The sequence below is a fragment of the Topomyia yanbarensis genome, chromosome 3 (assembly GCF_030247195.1).
Source record: "Topomyia yanbarensis strain Yona2022 chromosome 3, ASM3024719v1, whole genome shotgun sequence".
Taxonomy (NCBI): Eukaryota; Metazoa; Arthropoda; class Insecta; order Diptera; family Culicidae; genus Topomyia; species Topomyia yanbarensis.
Genome location: NC_080672.1, coordinates 167,673,258 through 167,691,601, shown reverse-complemented (window position 1 = coordinate 167,691,601; position 18,344 = coordinate 167,673,258). Strand labels below are relative to the sequence as shown.

The 18,344-nt window shown below is 40.3% G+C and overlaps 1 protein-coding gene across 1 annotated transcript; it reads left to right on the top strand.

The window, feature by feature from the left end:
- The first annotated feature begins 92 nt into the window (after positions 1 to 92).
- LOC131687369 (uncharacterized) lies at positions 93 to 11,588 on the top strand. The gene is made up of 4 exons (XM_058971450.1): positions 93 to 236; positions 7,972 to 8,166; positions 8,467 to 9,184; positions 9,643 to 11,588. The coding sequence occupies exons 1-4, from the start codon at positions 93 to 95 to the stop codon at positions 11,586 to 11,588; spliced, it is 3,003 nt and encodes a 1,000-aa protein (XP_058827433.1).
- The last annotated feature ends 6,756 nt before the right edge of the window (positions 11,589 to 18,344 follow it).

Below are 18,344 nucleotides of genomic sequence, written 5' to 3'. Positions count from 1 at the left end.
CATCATATCGCAAACCTTTATCATACATGTAAAAAAAACATCTAATGAGCTTCATAAGGTTGTTGAAGGAGTGTGGAGGCCATATAGCCGCGATGACCAGCTCCAGTGAATCCAGAATACGGTTCCAGAGGATCAAATCGCACACCTTCCGCATACGACGTTTCAAAAAACATACCGAGCTTCACAAGATAGTGAAATGTATTCAAAACAATTTTGGAGGTCATTTGGCCGCGATGGTAAGTTCCGGTCAATCCGGAATACGGTCTCAGAAATCGCAAACCTTCATCTTGCAATGTATCAAAAAACATCTACTGAGCTTCACAAGATGGTGAAAGGCGTTCAAAACAAGTTCGAAGGTCATTTGGCCACGATGGCCAGTTTCGGTGATGGTTTGTTTTACCGCCGACGCCGGCATCGGCGGTAAAACATGATGATGAGTTATGTTCTACCATAGACCATGCGATAGACTTGGGTGCAACGCCTTCTGCAGAAGGCAAAGAATTCTTCACATTTCCTTTCGATCATGCCCATATGAGCCTGTCTAGTTCTAGTTTTCCGTTCTAAGTTTATAACTGATTCGCTCTAGAATACCTATCCGTCTTTCAATTTCATTGCTTTCGTTTCTCTTAGTCTCAAATTTGCCGAAAATAGCCAACAAAATCGATACAGTAGAGCCTTGCGGCAATTAAAACATAATGAAATACTTTATCATAAAACATTCATTATGCGTGAACCAAACTACAGATTAGTGAAGTTATTTTTGCTTAACACTTTACGTCAAAAATGAATTCAAGATTCCAAAGCTATTCAAAATCATCTTATTTGAATCGTTAAGACATAAAAATAATTTTAAAGAACTGCGGCGTACCAAAATTAACAAAAAAATAAGAAACTTAACGGCAAAATAATTATTTTTCTAGCCTCCCTAATGAGTGTTTTTTTTTCTAATGTTTTAATATCAAAAAGGAATGCAGTACACAAACATTTCTACTAAAAATATTAAACACTGCTACACAATAATTATTTTTCAATCATCCTAATGAGAGGGACTTTTTTCAAACATGTTTTTATATTTAAAATAAATTCAGCGCACTAACATTATAATTAAACAATTTTATGAACGATTACAAAAAAAAAATATTTTTGAGCCCCCCTAATGAATTAGGATTTTTTTTCTGACCTGGTTTAACATCAAAAACGAATCTAGTGCACAACAGTTACTTATAAAATAATTTATGAACCGTTTCGACAAAAACATATTTTTGAGCCACCCTAATGAACAGTAAATGTTTATTTTTAATATATTTTTATCACAGACTAACAGACATAACACTTAAAAGCAAAGCTTCGTCCGCTTTAACGGTCATTGAAAATATATTTGTAGTTGGGACTGTGGCCACATTTGAAATTATGGCGACTCTGACATATGAACAAGCATATTGGGGAAAGACCACTAGTGAAAAATTGCTCCCAAACCTGAGGGGTAACCCACCAGCAAATGAGTGTTTGGGACCGTGAATAAAAGGTGGAGCTAGTGTTCTGGGAAAATGGTCGGATCGATGTTTTTGAGGGAATTCCCTCATAGTGTTATGTCTGTTAGTCTGTGTTTTTATGTCAAAAACGAATTGAACGTACCAAAATTATATAAAACTGTCCTATTTGTACTGATAAGACAATGTTTTGACTTTTGTTCTAAGCCGAGCCACTGTGCACTTGTTTTGAACGCTTTCAACCATCTTATGACGCTCAGTAAGTTGAAATTTGGAGCGAATTTACGTGCGTAATTTTGTGCGAAATTCCGCCCAAATTTTCGTGCGAAATTCCGTGCGTGCAAATTGTGCACATAATTTCCCACGGAATTTTGCACGAAATTTCGAACGTTTTGCGAAATTCCATGCACAAATTTCGCACGGAATTTAACACGGAACTTCGCGCGACATTTTATACGAAATTTCGCGCGGAATTTTACACGAATTTCGTGCAGAATTTCGCACGAGTTTTTGCATGACTACATGCGCAGTGGGAAAAAAGCATAAAAACGCGACTTTACCCCAGTAAACGAAATGGCGGCTAGGCGGGGTAAACTAGATGGTGGCGATCGGATATTGAAACTTTGTTCTAGGCTACCCGCCGTAACTTGCCGTTTACTTTAAAATTAGAGTGGGACTCAACAGCTTGATAGAAGGCTAAGTACGGTTATCGAAAATGTGTATATCTTATGTAAAAATGTCCGATTTCAAGTTTTCAGAATAACCATAAAGCACGCTATCATGCTCGTTTTGCCCCAGACCCCCTTAGTTGTGTTATGTTTATTACTGGCTGAATAACTTAGAAGAAAGCTGAATCCGAATTACCATAATGTTTCTTATCCCTCCGCAAGTCGCGCATCGGTTGATGCATTTGAGCTGGAATTCATGCTGGAAGTCCGAATCGGTTCCGGACTAGTTTGACTGGGTAGAGGAATAAACGCTGTCAATTCTGTCGAACTCAGCCACAAAAAAACATGACGACAGTAGCGCACCTGGTTTAGATATCCAAACTACCTTCGAAACCGTTAGAGATTTTACACAAGTTGAATGCTGAAGATGGACGTCTGTTCTCTGTGAGCATACTTTTCTATCTGCCTCTCGTTTCTTCTGCTGTAAATTTTATGCATTGGATATATTCGGTCTATCCACTCATTGAATGGTTATTAGAAGTTTATGCATGAAAATGCATAAAAATCACAGCAGAAGAAAAGAGACGGGAATAGAAAATATGCTAACTATGCATATTTTTGTTTCTCAGTGTAAAACGATTTCGCTAGCTTTTAAAAGCAGCGTGCACTCAGTGCACTAGTGCGACTGCCGGAAGTTTATGCAAAAAAGTCCGAAGCTTCTATGGAACACAGTAGGATTGTCTGCATTACACGTTTTAATCAGTTTTACCCCAATTCTCTCCAAATGTTGGGTTTAAACATAACTTTACTCAACATTTCGGAAGCAGGCTTAATACGACTGATCAAGTACTGCAAAAACTAGTGGTGGGTAATGTCCGGGACATAACTAGAGTGTCAACGTAGTACTATTCGTTGGTGTATCATATTAAAATTCTGCTTGTATCTCTTTCAAACGGCTAAATTTACACATTAAGTACGATTCCCCGGGTTCAGCAACATTTTCCTGGAGATTTGAATGGTATCCCATTCGGCAATTAATTTAGTGAAACAATTTTAATACCAAGTTCTCCGCATAAAATAGATATAACTAAATAAAATTAAATTTGGCGAATTATCTGTAAACGTAACATGTTTTAGTCAGGGTTTTAAGGTAATACAGAAAACTCACATAAAATAATTGTCCTACATCAACTCCCCGGTTATGTTCCGGACATAAACTACAACAACTACCTTGTTATAAGCAGAATTTTAATATCTTACGCCAACGAATAGTTCTACCACAGACTAACAGACATAACACTATGAGGGAATTCCCTCAAAAAGCATCGATCCGACCATTTTCCCAGAACACTAGCTCCACCTTTTATTCACGGTCCCAAACACTCATTTGCTGGTGGGTTACCCCTCAGGTTTGGGAGCAATTTTTCACTAGTGGTCTTTCCCCAATATGCTTGTTCATATGTCAGAGTCGCCATAATTTCAAATGTGGCCACAGTCCCAACTACAAATATATTTTAAATGACCGTTAAAGCGAACGAAGCTTTGCTTTTAAGTGTTATGTCTGTTAGTCTGTGGTTCTACATCCACTAGTTTTTCCATTATGTATTCGTCCTAATAAGAAGGGTTTGCAGATAACTGTTTGGTGATACAAGACGAGAACTTTTTGAAACGATTTGAACCTTGCCGGCGATTATTTCTGCTGCGTACACATATACCGAATTTCACCCTTTCACAGTTCATGTCTATTGAGCACTCTGAAAAAAGGCGATCTCTTTTATTAATTTTTTGGTTCAGATGGATTGTGCGATAAATGAAAATATTTTCATCATTCTTTTTGTTGTAGCTTCACTTTTTGGCAGGGTTACCACATTCAGTGATTTTTCTTGAAGAGTAATATCCAATTCAATCATTACATTATTAAACAGCCCTTGACGTCCTCAGAAACTTTATAGAAAACAATTTTCTTAAATTATTAAACTTTCGTGACAAAACATCACCTAACATGTACTGGAGTTTGTATTCTCCCTAGTACCGCCTATTGACTGTACTCTGAAATTATTTATTCGCCTTCGGGCAGCACTCGACCCGCTGATCTATATTGCCGAAGACACCAGACTTCTAAATTGTCATTATACCGGGATATAGAATTGGAAAAATAGTTCATGCTCACTAGCGCCGCCAGGTGGATCTATTTCAATTTGATTTGTCCATAATCGGGTAGCCCTTGACCTCCTCTATAGAACTTTTCCAAAAACACCATCTTTCTATTAGACTTTTGAGATGCATCATATTCTATAATGTGCTGAAAGGTGGTAGTGGTACGTTCACTAACGCCATATAGTAAGAGTATCCCAAACTAATCTGTCATCATCTGGTAGTCTATGATTTCTCGAGCAACTTCACTAAATACAGTAATCCTCTAACCACAGAGAACAGACGTCCATCTTCAGCATTCAACTTGTGTAAAATCTCTAACGGTTTCGAAGGTAGTTTGGATATCTAAACCAGGTGCGCTACTGTCGTCATGTTTTTTTGTGGCTGAGTGCGACAGAATTGACAGCGGTTATTCCTCTACCCAGTCAAACTAGTCCGGAACCGATTCGGACTTCCAGCATGAATTCCAGCATGAATTCCAGCTCAAATGCGTCAACCGATAGAGTCGCAATCGGTTGTTTTCTTTGAGCTAGATTCCATACAGAATCCATCCAGGATTTCGAACCGGTTCCGGAATCGATTTGACGGATAGTTGGGATAGGTTGATGTGGCGGCGCTAGTGTTTTTAGTATAATAATTCAAATGTTTACACACGTTTTTTAAATATTTTTGTTCGATCATGGATGTCTGTTCTCTGTGTTCTAACGGCCAATTTCTTCACTTGGATGAAAACCGGTTTTCGGTGAAAACCAGTTTTTGGCTAATTGATTACCAGCAACCCGAAAATTGGTTTACAGCAAAAATTGGTTTTCATCCAGTGAAGAAATTGGCCGTAAATATTTTCGTCATTGAGTCATAGTTGAACATTTGCATTCGCACTAGCGCCGCCTGGTGGGACAATTCCGAGTTATCATTTCCACCATCCAGATGCTCTTGACTTTCTAGACAAATCTTCCTGAGACACCCCTTTCAAAATAACCAGTGTTTCGATATATTTCATGTTAAACCTATTTTATGATAGTCACATTCACGACGAGGGGTTCGATTTATTTACTCTTTTAAAGCACCTCTGGCGGCTCAGTTCTGAACTAATTGGATATCCAATTACTGGCAACTGAGAGAAACGCGATGGAAAATTAAAATTGTATTAGCAATCTGAAGAGATACTGTGCAACAAAGAAAATTTTATTATCTAGAATTACGTTCATAAAGGGCGAACACTGTGACCTTTTACTAGGACGGTCACAATACTACCCTTGGTCACTGAGTCAGCTAAAATTACATTACCATATTTATTGTCATTTTTTGTTTTGCGTGTACATAAATAACAGCGCACGGTCCCCGTTACGTGTTTGACGAGGCCTGTTCTTTGTGTACACCGGTAAAAATATTGTTAGTAAATGTCTAAGTAAAACATAAACGTCACGTCGGTTATCACTCCATGTTTTCATGTTTGAGTTTCGTTTAAGTTTTGCTTAGTAGTCCTGGTTGGTGTCAAAGTTAGATTTTGTTATTTATTTATTTATTTATTTATTTATTTATCTATTTGTTATTTATTCGTTCATTACTATTTATTATATTTATTGAATTACTCATTTTGTATATACAATCTCAATTTATATTATACTTAATTATTATATCATACTATCTCTTGTTATTCTATTAAAATATTATGTAAAACTGGGAAACAAGTTACATGTATTAAAATATTTGTCATTCGCTATAAAAATTTGAATTCAAAAAAATTATATTACGACGCCAACCCTAAACGATAAATGTAAACGTCTGTTGTCATCATCATAACGTCTGCCGTCATCATCATACTGTCGTCATGATAATGTCATCGTCATCGAATGCGGGGCGGTTTGATGCGGGTGATCGGAGGCAGGGCCCGGAGGGAAACTGTTTGGAAACCGGACAAGGAGAGGATAAAAGGGTCCAGAATAGCAAGATCCGGTCTCTTATAGTTAATTGAACCCGGTGGAGTAAGTACCAGCACAAGCGGTCACACGTCAATCGTGCCCGCGAGTTTCGTTCGGTAGCCAGTATTGTGTGGAAGACCGGTCCGTGAAGAAAAGACCTAAGCGGGCAAGTTATACGCTATTGTGTACGCCATTACAACCCTAGTACCTAAAGGGTTTGGTAGTTAACCGTTGTGAAGAAACAACTCGCTCGACTTTGTTGAACTCCTATACAAACAGTGCGCGTAGTGTCACTCCCCGGGTCGCTTTGTGTAAAGCCGGCCTTCGTATAAAAAAAACGGCCGAATTGCTGCTAACGAAGACCCCTCATCATCATCGTCATCGCCAGGCACTGACTGCACCCTCTCCGGCAGGCCCGCCATTGATCGCCCCGCACCTCCCCTGGATTGCTGCATGTCGACCAACGAGTTACACGGCCGCAACGAAGCACCACGCAGTGCCCAACAAGGAAGATGTCAGCAAAATAAAATGCGCAAGTAAAATTATCCCTTTTTGTTTTAAAATTATTCCCTACCCCAACAAAAAGTGAAACTAAATTAAAATTAAATAAAAATGTCTGGTCTTTAAGTGTAATTTAGCTGTGTCGTCTATTTTTTTGTTAAGTGAGTCCATTTGCTTGTTTCCGCTCAGTTCGACTTCCGCTCAGTGACCTTTGGTATTTGAAGGGTTGAAAGTTCTCCCACGTTTAAATTTCCTCTGGAGACAATAAGAAAATGACCCTAGCCGGTGACTAAGGTGGTACGGCCACCTCGTGTAGTAAAAAGTGAATTGTAACAATTGGCGCCCAACGCAAAAAAATATTAAGAAAAAGTGCTTTGCTTCCAAGACCAGAAGCAAACCCCTTTTTCGTTGTGTCTCCCGGGGAAATTCAATTACTCGCGTAATTTTCATTAACGTTTGGTCATTAGGTCGATGTGTTGTCCAAAAAGCAGTCCGAGAGTAAAACTTCGAACCGTTTTAATGCGGATTCTTGCGAGTGATGAAAAAACCTGCAAATCATACGCCGTACATTGCAGATGTAGAGCAGAAATACTGATTGATTTCCTTTATTAAAAATAGGGTGGTTCTAAAATGATTGAATTAAATTGGATTTAATTGTATTTTTCTACTTTTTTGTGTTGTTACTAAGTTTATTTAAATTATCATTTCTAGGAGTATATTTAAGTGTTTGGTCGTTAACTTATAGTTTAATTAAAAATGGCTGCTTCACGCTTTACATTTGATCAAGCCAGTGAGTTGTTAGTAAAGTGGTATTCTGATTTGAAAGTTGAATTTCTTTCGGATGATGAGCTTGACCATGAACTGATAGTTCGGTCTGTCATCATAGGGGAAAGTTTTGATCAAACACGCAAACGGAGATGGTTAAGGGATCAGCTAAAAGCTGAGAGGGAGAATTCGACTGAAAAACGTTCGCTCCACGTGTCAATCGATTCAGGCAAAGAGATTACTGTATGTACTCAAAAATATTCGGACTTGAAAAAGGCTTTGGGGCAAGAAGAGAATGACGACGCAAAGATGGCGTATTATGCGAGGATGTTGCATGTGGGCGTGCGCATAGTGACCGTTTTGTCTAACGCACGTGGCTCGCCCAATTTGCATAGTTTTTTACAAAATACACTGGTTGAATTAGTGGAAACCATTGACCCAATTTTCGGTAATTTAACAATTCCCAATCAGAATAATCAGGATAACGATGATTCGGAGGAACATACGCCAGACGAAGATGAAATAAATCAGGAAGCAGAAAACGAAGATCAGGAAATAATTAACAACCCTAGGCAGTCAGTTTTATCGCAGGCTGACCTTGAATGGATCCACTCATTGCAGGCAAGAATAGTAGATTTGGAACACGAGTTAGCACGACGCAGGGAAGTAAAAGATGCCGGGACGCAAACCTTTTTTGACTTTGCCATGCCGTCAAATAGCCAATCGTACCGCAATCCTAATTTTCCTGATTCCTCTCCTGCTAGTTTTACATCCCTAATCCGCCAGAATCCTTTTATTTCCTCTTCAAATTACCCTAGATTTCAAAATATTAACCAGATTCCTTCAGAAATTCGTCCAACAATTCCGATTCAAAATGCCACATACTCCGTTCATTCCCTCCCTGGCAATAACCCACTTCCTATACCGAACCGTACGTCCGCAAATGCATATTCTATCCCTATTCAGAACCGCCACTGTTTGCCGGTATCTAAATGGAACATCACAAAATATAGCGGTGATGACCAAGGTTTGAAGCTGAATGAGTTTTTGGAACTGATTCAGGTTTTATCCCAAGCTGAGCACGTGTCAGATGTGGAACTGTTTGAGTCGGCAGTACATTTGTTTGCGGGATCAGCCCTTAAGTGGTATATGACTCAGCGAACCACAGGCAGATTGCTGAATTGGCAGCATCTTGTCTTCGAGTTGAAACGAACCTATATGCACCCTGATCTTGACGCCCTGATAAAAATGAAAATTTATCAGCGGAGGCAACAAAAACACGAATCCTTCCATGAATACTACTTTGAGCTAGAGAAACTTTTTCGCACGATGAGTGTGCAAATTCCCGAACACGAGAAAGTTCAAATACTTCAGCAAAATATGCGGGTTGATTATAAACGGCAAATGACATTCATCCCCATTATAGATTTGGAAACACTGGTCGCCGCCGGTCAGAAACTGGACGCGCTGAATTTCTCGGCGTACAACAAGGTCTTTGGTACCGAGAAGACTATTCAGGCCGTCCAAGGGACAGAGTCCAATCCCAAAAAGAAGGCAAACAAGCAACCACAATCTCAGCACAGTGAGCCAATCGCTACGGTTTCGCAACCGAATAGGAATGTTTCTAACACATCCACCAATCCTCAAAACAATCAGTCGCGGGCAAACCAACCTCCCCCAAAAAGTAATGAGCTCTCTCACAATGTGTCGACGAATCAAGGCTCGTCGCGTAATCCCACCGCCCGGGAACAGACTGCGATGTCATCTGCATGTCAGTCTCGCCCCCAAATTACTTTGGAAGATTTAATTACCGCGCACTCGCCCCCACCACCCAATACTTGCTACAACTGTGGAAGAATTGGACACCATGTAGCTATGTGCAGATTACCACGTACACTTTTCTGCAGCACTTGTGGTCTTCGAGGGTTCCCGACAAATTATTGTCCCTATTGTCAAAAAAACGGCCCGCACGCGAGCCAAATTCGCCGTTCGCAGTGCCCAGACGCGTAAACCAAATCTCTAGTCTCCCAAGGGTTCCCCCGCCCTTCTGGGAAAATGCAACAGAGAATCTGTACCCCAAATCTTCAGAAACGTTTCAAATAATTTACCCATTTCCAAACGACAACCGACCGTATGTTTCAGTAAAAGTGTACGGCCTTTCGATTCGTGCCCTTCTTGATAGCGGTAGTAATCACACGCTAATCAGTGAAAAATTTTTCAAGCAGTTCAAATATAAAAAGCTGCATCGTCCCTCCAAAAATGTTGTCCTTCGCTCGGCTAGCGGAGATGAACTCCAAATTCTTGGGCAGGTTCAACTGCCATTTACACTCGAAAGTTGTGTTAGAATAATTCCGACACTGGTTGTGGCCAACCTTTCCATCAATTGCATCTGTGGTATGGATTTTTGGGAGAAATTCCTGATTCAACCCACAATGCATGATACCATAAACAGCGAGCGCCAAGCTACCGTCGCGGAAATCAATCAACCCACTCCCGAGACATTTTTAACTTCCAAAGAAAAGGAAGAGATTGAAAAGGTCAAGAGACAATTCGTTCCCGCGCGGGAGGGTGAATTGACTATGACTAGCTGTGCCCAACATCGTATTGTGCTGGCGAAAGAATGGGAAACCAAATCCCCCGTTCGCCAGTTCCCTTACGTAATGTCCCCTAAGACGCAAGATCTGGTTGCCGTTGAGCTTCAGAGACTCTTGGATCTGGGAATTATAGAACGAAGTAGTTCGGATTGGTCGCTCAATTGCGTGCCAGTTATAAAGCCAAATAAAGTGAGATTGTGTTTGGATGCTCGAAAAATTAACGAGAGAACAGTTCGTGATGCGTACCCTTTGCCCCACCCTGGCCGTATTTTGGGTCAACTACCGAATGCAAGATATTTGTCTACAATAGACTTGTCGGAAGCATTCCTCCAAGTACCTTTGGATAAGGAATCGCGAAAGTACACGGCATTTAGTGTACAGGGCAAAGGGCTGTTCCAGTATACCCGTATGCCTTTCGGTTTGGTTAACAGTCCGGCCACATTGGCCCGGCTGATGGACAAGGTTCTAGGTCACGGTATACTGGAACCGTACGTTTTCGTTTACCTCGACGATATCGTCGTGGTAACGGAAACGTTTGCGCATCACCAACAGCTCTTAACTGAGATTGCTCGTCGCTTGAAAGACGCCAATCTGAGCATTAACCTCGAAAAATCGAAGTTTGGAGTGACCGAAATTCCCTTCCTCGGTTATCTTCTACGCACCGATGGTCTTAGAGCCAATCCAGACAAAATTCGCCCTATTGTCGAATATGAAAGGCCTAATACCATAACCAAGCTTAGAAGATTTCTAGGAATGGCGAATTATTACCGGCGCTTCATTCCGGATTTTAGCGGGGTCACTGCTGCCTTATCGGATCTCTTGCAGTCAAAATCCAAAACCATTCGTTGGAGTGAAGCGGCTGAAAAAGCATTCTGCCAGATTAAAGAGCGTCTGATCTCTTCCCCCGTCTTGAAAAGCCCAGATTTCAGTCGCCAATTTACCATACAAACGGATGCAAGCGACGTGGCAGTGGCAGGAGTGTTAATACAAGAGCAAGATGGAACAGAACACGTGATTTCTTACTTCTCGCACAAATTAACCACACCTCAAAAAAACTACCACGCTGCTGAAAAGGAGGCTTTGGCGGCAATCTTATCCATCGATGCTTTCCGCGGGTACATTGAGGGGTACCATTTCACCCTCATTACCGATTCGTCCGCCCTTACACACATCCTGAGTACCAAGTGGAAAGTCGGATCTAGATGCAGCAGATGGGCGTTGAACCTTCAACAGTTTGACATGACCGTCCGGCATCGTAAGGGAAAGGAAAATATTGTGCCGGATGCCTTATCTCGAAGCATCGCGACAGTTGTCGATTCCACTTGGTATTCTTCAATGTTAAGCAAGGTAACCGACCGCCCCGATGACTTCGTGGACTTTAAAGTGGAAGATGGCCAACTTCACAAATTCGTCACTTCCCACAACAATCCTTGTGATGCTCGGTTTGAGTGGAAGCTAGTTCCTCAGCCAGCGGAGTATAACAAGATACTCTAACACTGTCACGACGCTTGTTTTCACCCCGGGTACGATAAAACACTCGCACGAGTTCGACAACGGTTCTACTGGCCCAAAATGGCAGCAGAAGTTCGTCACTATATACAAAAATGCACAACGTGCAAAGAAGTAAAGGCTACGTCTGCACCGATGGCCCCTGAAATGGGAAAAATGAGAATAGCCACACGCCCGTGGCAAATAATCTCAGCCGATTTCATTGGCCCCCTCCGCCGCAGTCGTCGTGGTAGTCAGCACCTGTTGGTAGTTTGCGATTACTTCTCCAAGTGGGTGATGCTCCAACCGGTGAAAAGTGTCGCTAGTTCACCAATGTGCAATATTCTGAGAGACCAATGGTTTCTGCGAAATTCGGTTCCAGAGGTCATAATAACCGACAATGGTAGCAGCTTTGTCTCTAAAGATTTCAAAGAACTTTTAGAGCGGTTCGGAATTGCACATTGGTTGAACTCGCGATACCACTCACAAGCAAATCCAGTTGAGAGAGTAAACCGCACTATCAACGCTGCTATCCGGACGTATGTCAAGGAGGACCAACGTTTGTGGGACACACGAGTTCATGAAATCGAAATGGTGTTGAACACCAGTGTTCACACTTCGACTGGTTTCACGCCGTTTTTTATAACTCATGGTCATGAGTTTTCGGAAGCTGGAAGCGATCACAAGTTAGCACGAAACAATGAGAAGCTTACCACAGATCTGCTTAACGAGCGTCGTAAACGTATGTTTTCCCGTATCTACGAAATAGTTACCACAAATTTGGAAAAAGCGCATAAATCGTCCCAACACCGGTACAATCTTCGTCATCATCGGTTTTCCAAATCATTTGTGGAGGGATAATTAGTGTATCGCCGGAATATGAAACTGTCCAGTGCCGCGGAACATTATAATTCCAAGTACGGCCGGCAATTCCTTCCCTGCCGCGTAAAAGCAAAACTCGGGTCATTCTCCTACGAGCTGCAAGATTTCAGTGGAAAAAGTCTCGGCATTTGGCCGGCCACTCATTTAAAGCCTGGTTAAACATTTCTGCTCGTACGGGACGGTGAATTATACATTAAACAAGCCGTCTGTCTTATTTATTTTCGTCTGGTAACAAAACTTATTTTCGGCAGTGGATAATCCGCTAATTTCGTCGTTTATATATTTACAATTCGTCCTTCCGCTCGCCATAATTGTAGTCGTTAATTTAATTACACTCTACAAAAGAGAAAACAAATTAATACATACAGTATACTTACCTGAAAATCCTTACAAAAACAGTTTTTCTGTCACCGGTTTTAATCAGCACCAGCACAGTTTAGCCATCATTGTATATGTTGAGAAATTTTGACAGATCGGAAGAGTCAGAATGTATCAGGGTTGCAATTCATCGACTAAAGCAACCGAATCGAAGGAGCGTACGCAGCCAGTTTTATGTTGTCGATGTACACTTCTAGGGTGAATGAGTTAATTCTGTGCAATTTCATGTTTTCTCTCATCAATCGAGAGAGTTTTAGAAATTTGCCATGAGTTGACCATTCACATTTCATAAAAGTATCTTTGACTCTTGATGAGAGTTGCAAAGAATACAATTTAGTATTAGGGGCCCCTAGCATAATCCATTTAGAATAGTAAATTCAGGAGTGATTGAGAGAGTGAATGATTTTGTATGTGTCGAGGGTGCATGAATGAGAAATTAGGATGAATGTAATGAATGATATATTGAAAACATACGTTTTGGTCCAAGCTAAAGCAAACTTGAGACAGAAATGAGTGGAGAAAGATAGTTAAATCTGTTTCTATTAGCTACAGTGTTTTGGTGTCAAACAAAGTGGTTTGACTGTATTGGTTCCGGTCAGTATTTCTGCTCAACATTAGCAATATGGCGATTCTTATTCTGACGCACAATAAGCAATCTCGACAGCAAAACTCTCGTTGTCAACTTGGAAGGCTGGTGGATGGACAACGTCGTACCTGATTTTGACATACACATGAACTTATTACGGTGGCCAATCTCACCTGTACGAATTCACGTATTATAGTGGAAAAGAGCTCCTCTGGCCTATGGACAAATCATTGCACTATAATAGTACTGAACGAGGACAGGCAGAGAGCTACATTGCACGTGATAACCACAGATCAACGCGAAAAAAAACACTTTGTTTTTTTTTCACCCGGCTCCGGGAAAATTGTGACCTTTTACTAGGACGGTCACAATACTACCCTTGGTCACTGAGTCAGCTAAAATTACATTACCATATTTATTGTCATTTTTTGTTTTGCGTGTACATAAATAACAGCGCACGGTCCCCGTTACGTGTTTGACGAGGCCTGTTCTTTGTGTACACCGGTAAAAATATTGTTAGTAAATGTCTAAGTAAAACATAAACGTCACGTCGGTTATCACTCCATGTTTTCATGTTTGAGTTTCGTTTAAGTTTTGCTTAGTAGTCCTGGTTGGTGTCAAAGTTAGATTTTGTTATTTATTTATTTATTTATTTATTTATTTATTTATCTATTTGTTATTTATTCGTTCATTACTATTTATTATATTTATTGAATTACTCATTTTGTATATACAATCTCAATTTATATTATACTTAATTATTATATCATACTATCTCTTGTTATTCTATTAAAATATTATGTAAAACTGGGAAACAAGTTACATGTATTAAAATATTTGTCATTCGCTATAAAAATTTGAATTCAAAAAAATTATATTACGACGCCAACCCTAAACGATAAATGTAAACGTCTGTTGTCATCATCATAACGTCTGCCGTCATCATCATACTGTCATCATGATAATGTCATCGTCATCGAATGCGGGGCGGTTTGATGCGGGTGATCGGAGGCAGGGCCCGGAGGGAAACTGTTTGGAAACCGGACAAGGAGAGGATAAAAGGGTCCAGAATAGCAAGATCCGGTCTCTTATAGTTAATTGAACCCGGTGGAGTAAGTACCAGCACAAGCGGTCACACGTCAAACGTGCCCGCGAGTTTCGTTCGGTAGCCAGTATTGTGTGGAAGACCGGTCCGTGAAGAAAAGACCTAAGCGGGCAAGTTATACGCTATTGTGTACGCCATTACAACCCTAGTACCTAAAGGGTTTGGTAGTTAACCGTTGTGAAGAAACAACTCGCTCGACTTTGTTGAACTCCTATACAAACAGTGCGCGTAGTGTCACTCCCCGGGTCGCTTTGTGTAAAGCCGGCCTTCGTATAAAAAAAACGGCCGAATTGCTGCTAACGAAGACCCCTCATCATCATCGTCATCGCCAGGCACTGACTGCACCCTCTCCGGCAGGCCCGCCGTTGATCGCCCCGCACCTCCCCTGGATTGCTGCATGTCGACCAACGAGTTACACGGCCGCAACGAAGCACCACGCGGTGCCCAACAAGGAAGATGTCAGCAAAATAAAATGCGCAAGTAAAATTATCCCTTTTTGTTTTAAAATTATTCCCTACCCCAACAAAAAGTGAAACTAAATTAAAATTAAATAAAAATGTCTGGTCTTTAAGTGTAATTTAGCTGTGTCGTCTATTTTTTTGTTAAGTGAGTCCATTTGCTTGTTTCCGCTCAGTTCGACTTCCGCTCAGTGACCTTTGGTATTTGAAGGGTTGAAAGTTCTCCCACGTTTAAATTTCCTCTGGAGACAATAAGAAAATGACCCTAGCCGGTGACTAAGGTGGTACGGCCACCTCGTGTAGTAAAAAGTGATCTGTAACAACACGAAATTATTGCGACACCGAAAATGTCATACCAATTTTCTTATAATATTTAAAATTAAACCAAAATTTTGGGGTAGTTTTATACATATATTTACTTCAAAAATCAAAAGAAAAGTTAATCGATGGAGCATTGAGTGTAAAATTGAACGCATTTTCGCTTGATGCCCTCCATCAGTCTTTACAGCGTCATCCGGTACCAGCTTCTCAGTTTTTTTCCATTTTCTTACCATGTCCTTCTCGTCTTTGACTGTCTTGTTGCTCTTCCGAAGTTCCCGCTTCATAATTGCCCAGTACTGCTCCACCAGGCGCAGCTCCGGACAGTTGGGCGGATTCATGTGCTTTGGAACAAAACCGACGGAATTGGCCTCATACCACTCCAGGACACTTTTAGAATAGTGGCATGATGCCAAATCTGGCCAAAATAGCGGAGATTCGTCGTGCTGCTGCAAGAACGGCAAAAGGCGCTTCTCGAGGCACTCAGATTTGTAGATCTCGCCATTAACTGTGCCCTTTGTCACGAAAGGCTCACTCCTCAGTCCGCAAGAGCAGATGGCCTGCGAAATGAGATATTTGGAGGCGAACTTCGACATTTTCTTCTTCTTAAATTTGTCGTCCACATAGAACTTGCTCTAGCCGGTGAAAAACTCCAACCCCGGAATTTGCTTAAAATCGGCTTTTATATACGTTTCGTCGTCCATCACACAGCAGCCATATTTTGTCAGCATCTTCTCGTAGAGCTTCCGTGCCCGAGTTTTAGCCGTCGATTGTTGCCGCTCATCGCGGTTTGGGAAGTTCTGTACCTTGTATGTATGTAGTCCAGCTCTCTTCTTTGCATTCTGGACGTAGCTCTGCGACATGCCGATCTTTTTAGCCAAATCACGGCTTGAGGCGTTGGGATTTGCTTTAATCATCCGCTTCACCTTTCCCTCCGTCTTTTTGTTCTCCGGTCCCGGTTTTCTTCCAGCTCCTTTGCTGTGGTCCAACGTCAACCGCTCCTGGAACCGCTTCAACACTCTGGAGACGGTTGAATGGTGAATGTTCAACATTTTTCCCAACTGCCGCTGCGACAGGTCAGGAAATTCGAGGTGTTTGGAAATAATTTGTTCTCTCGACTCGCGTTGGTTCACCTCCATTTTCGTTGAATCGACTTCGAGTTTGACAGCATGTAAACAATACACATCAATGAGAAAGCGTGCAAAATTTGTTTGATTTTTACCCAATGGTAAAAAAGTTATGCCCTGTTGAATGTGTCGCAATAATTTCGTGTTCGCCCTTTAGCAAACGTTTCTAACATTATCAAGGTTTTTATTATAAAAGCCCAATTGACGTTAATTTTTACGAAAAATGTTAAATGTTGTCGAGAAATCGGATAGAAAATTCTCCGCATATAAGGCCCACTACGATCTAAAGGCAAACGATGTTCATTACTCATTTTGTTTACAAAAGTGTGTGTCGAGTTTTCTTGTTACTCGGGCAATTTTTGCTTTATCAGAATCGAACATATAGATATGTTCCTCATGGTATAAGTATTTCGAAGCGATGATAGTGATGAAGAGCTTTACAGGATTGATCTCACTGCTATAATAATTATTACCACACCATCTCTTTTTTAATGAAATTTTCTCTTTCCACAATTTTTTTTCAGTGCCCGGCATCTAGCATAATTAACTAAGCGCTACGTAGGGGAAAGTGAGGCAATATGAGCACCCTAAGGTTGAAGTCAAATATATCGGAAGCAAAACGTACAAATAATCCCAAATTACCCTCTATTGGTAGAATAAAACATATTCTTCACATGCAGTTACTAAACATGCTGAAGAAAATTCAAAATCTTTGAAAATAATCGTTTTTTGTAATGATCGATTTTTGGCTTGGTAAAAACCTTGTGGGGCAACATGAGCAATCTTAAGGGCAATATGATCATGTCGCAAAATATTATATTTTATTACAAAATTTCAGATTTATTTCATCTATAATTATTAAGAATCATGTTTTCGATTGATTTAGTGACATTTAGTTGCCTATGAAATTCATCTTATAGTTTTTAACAGCATTTTCGTAACTATTAGAATCAAATTTCCATTTTGTTTAAATCACATTTTTGCGAATGGGGAATTCATCGTTATTCATCGTTCGTAGTAGCTTCAGGTATGAAACGTTTACATGTGGATAATTTTTCGGAATTTAATGCATAAACTCATACGAGATTTGTGTGCTGCTCATTTTGCCCCATGCCGTAAAGCTATTTCCGCAGATTTTTTTGTGGAAACTACAAAGTCTTGTTAAACTATTTTTATGTTTGAAATACTTAGAAAGACGTTAAATATTCCGAAGAGTTATGTATGTTTTATTTAGCGCACATATACGTCATGCGAATGCTTATTTCATATAGCTTGAATCTTATAACATTTTCAGTTCTTTGACATCCCGTCAGATTTTTGTATTTTTCGTGATTTAAGATTTGTTTTTTGTCGCAATTGAAGTATTACATCATCTAATGGTGATCGACGGAGTATTCGTGCAAACAAAAAAATCGAAAATTGTTCATAGATTTTTGGAAATCGGGGGTGCTCAACTCGCCCCACATGGCGATATTGCGTCACTTTCCCCTAATATTTTTTTATTGTATACTTCTTTGAGCTTTTGGTAGTGGGATAATTACGCGTAAAATTTCAACAATGGGACAAACTGACTTGGTATTTTTCACGGAATCTTCGAACAAACTGCATGATTCAGATGTGTTTTCTTAAAATATACTTCAAAAAGGATTGTTTGATGAAAAAAGTGAAAATGCTCAAAAAGTAACATGGGACGATTATGCGTACACGTTCTATAGAATGACAATATGGGATTTACACAATGCGGGTGCCATTCAGTAGGAATCCGCGTAGTAAGACTGTATACTAAAATTTATGAAACAAACTAAACACGCGACTTTAGAATGCAAATTCAGTTTTACTGAAATATGAATATAATTCTTCGATGATAAGAATGCAAAACTTCATGAATGAATAAACAAACCAAACCAA

What these genes read in the sequence shown, in the direction of transcription:
- LOC131687369 (XM_058971450.1), top strand. Translation starts at nt 93, where the DNA reads ATGACCAGCTCCAGTGAATCCAGAATACGGTTCCAGAGGATCAAATCG. An exon ending in GAGGTCATTTGGCCGCGATG is followed by an intron (nt 237 to 7,971) that starts GTAAGTTCCGGT and finishes ATTCCCAATCAG; the next exon opens with AATAATCAGGATAACGATGA. An exon ending in AAACCAACCTCCCCCAAAAA is followed by an intron (nt 9,185 to 9,642) that starts GTAATGAGCTCT and finishes CGTATGTTTCAG; the next exon opens with TAAAAGTGTACGGCCTTTCG.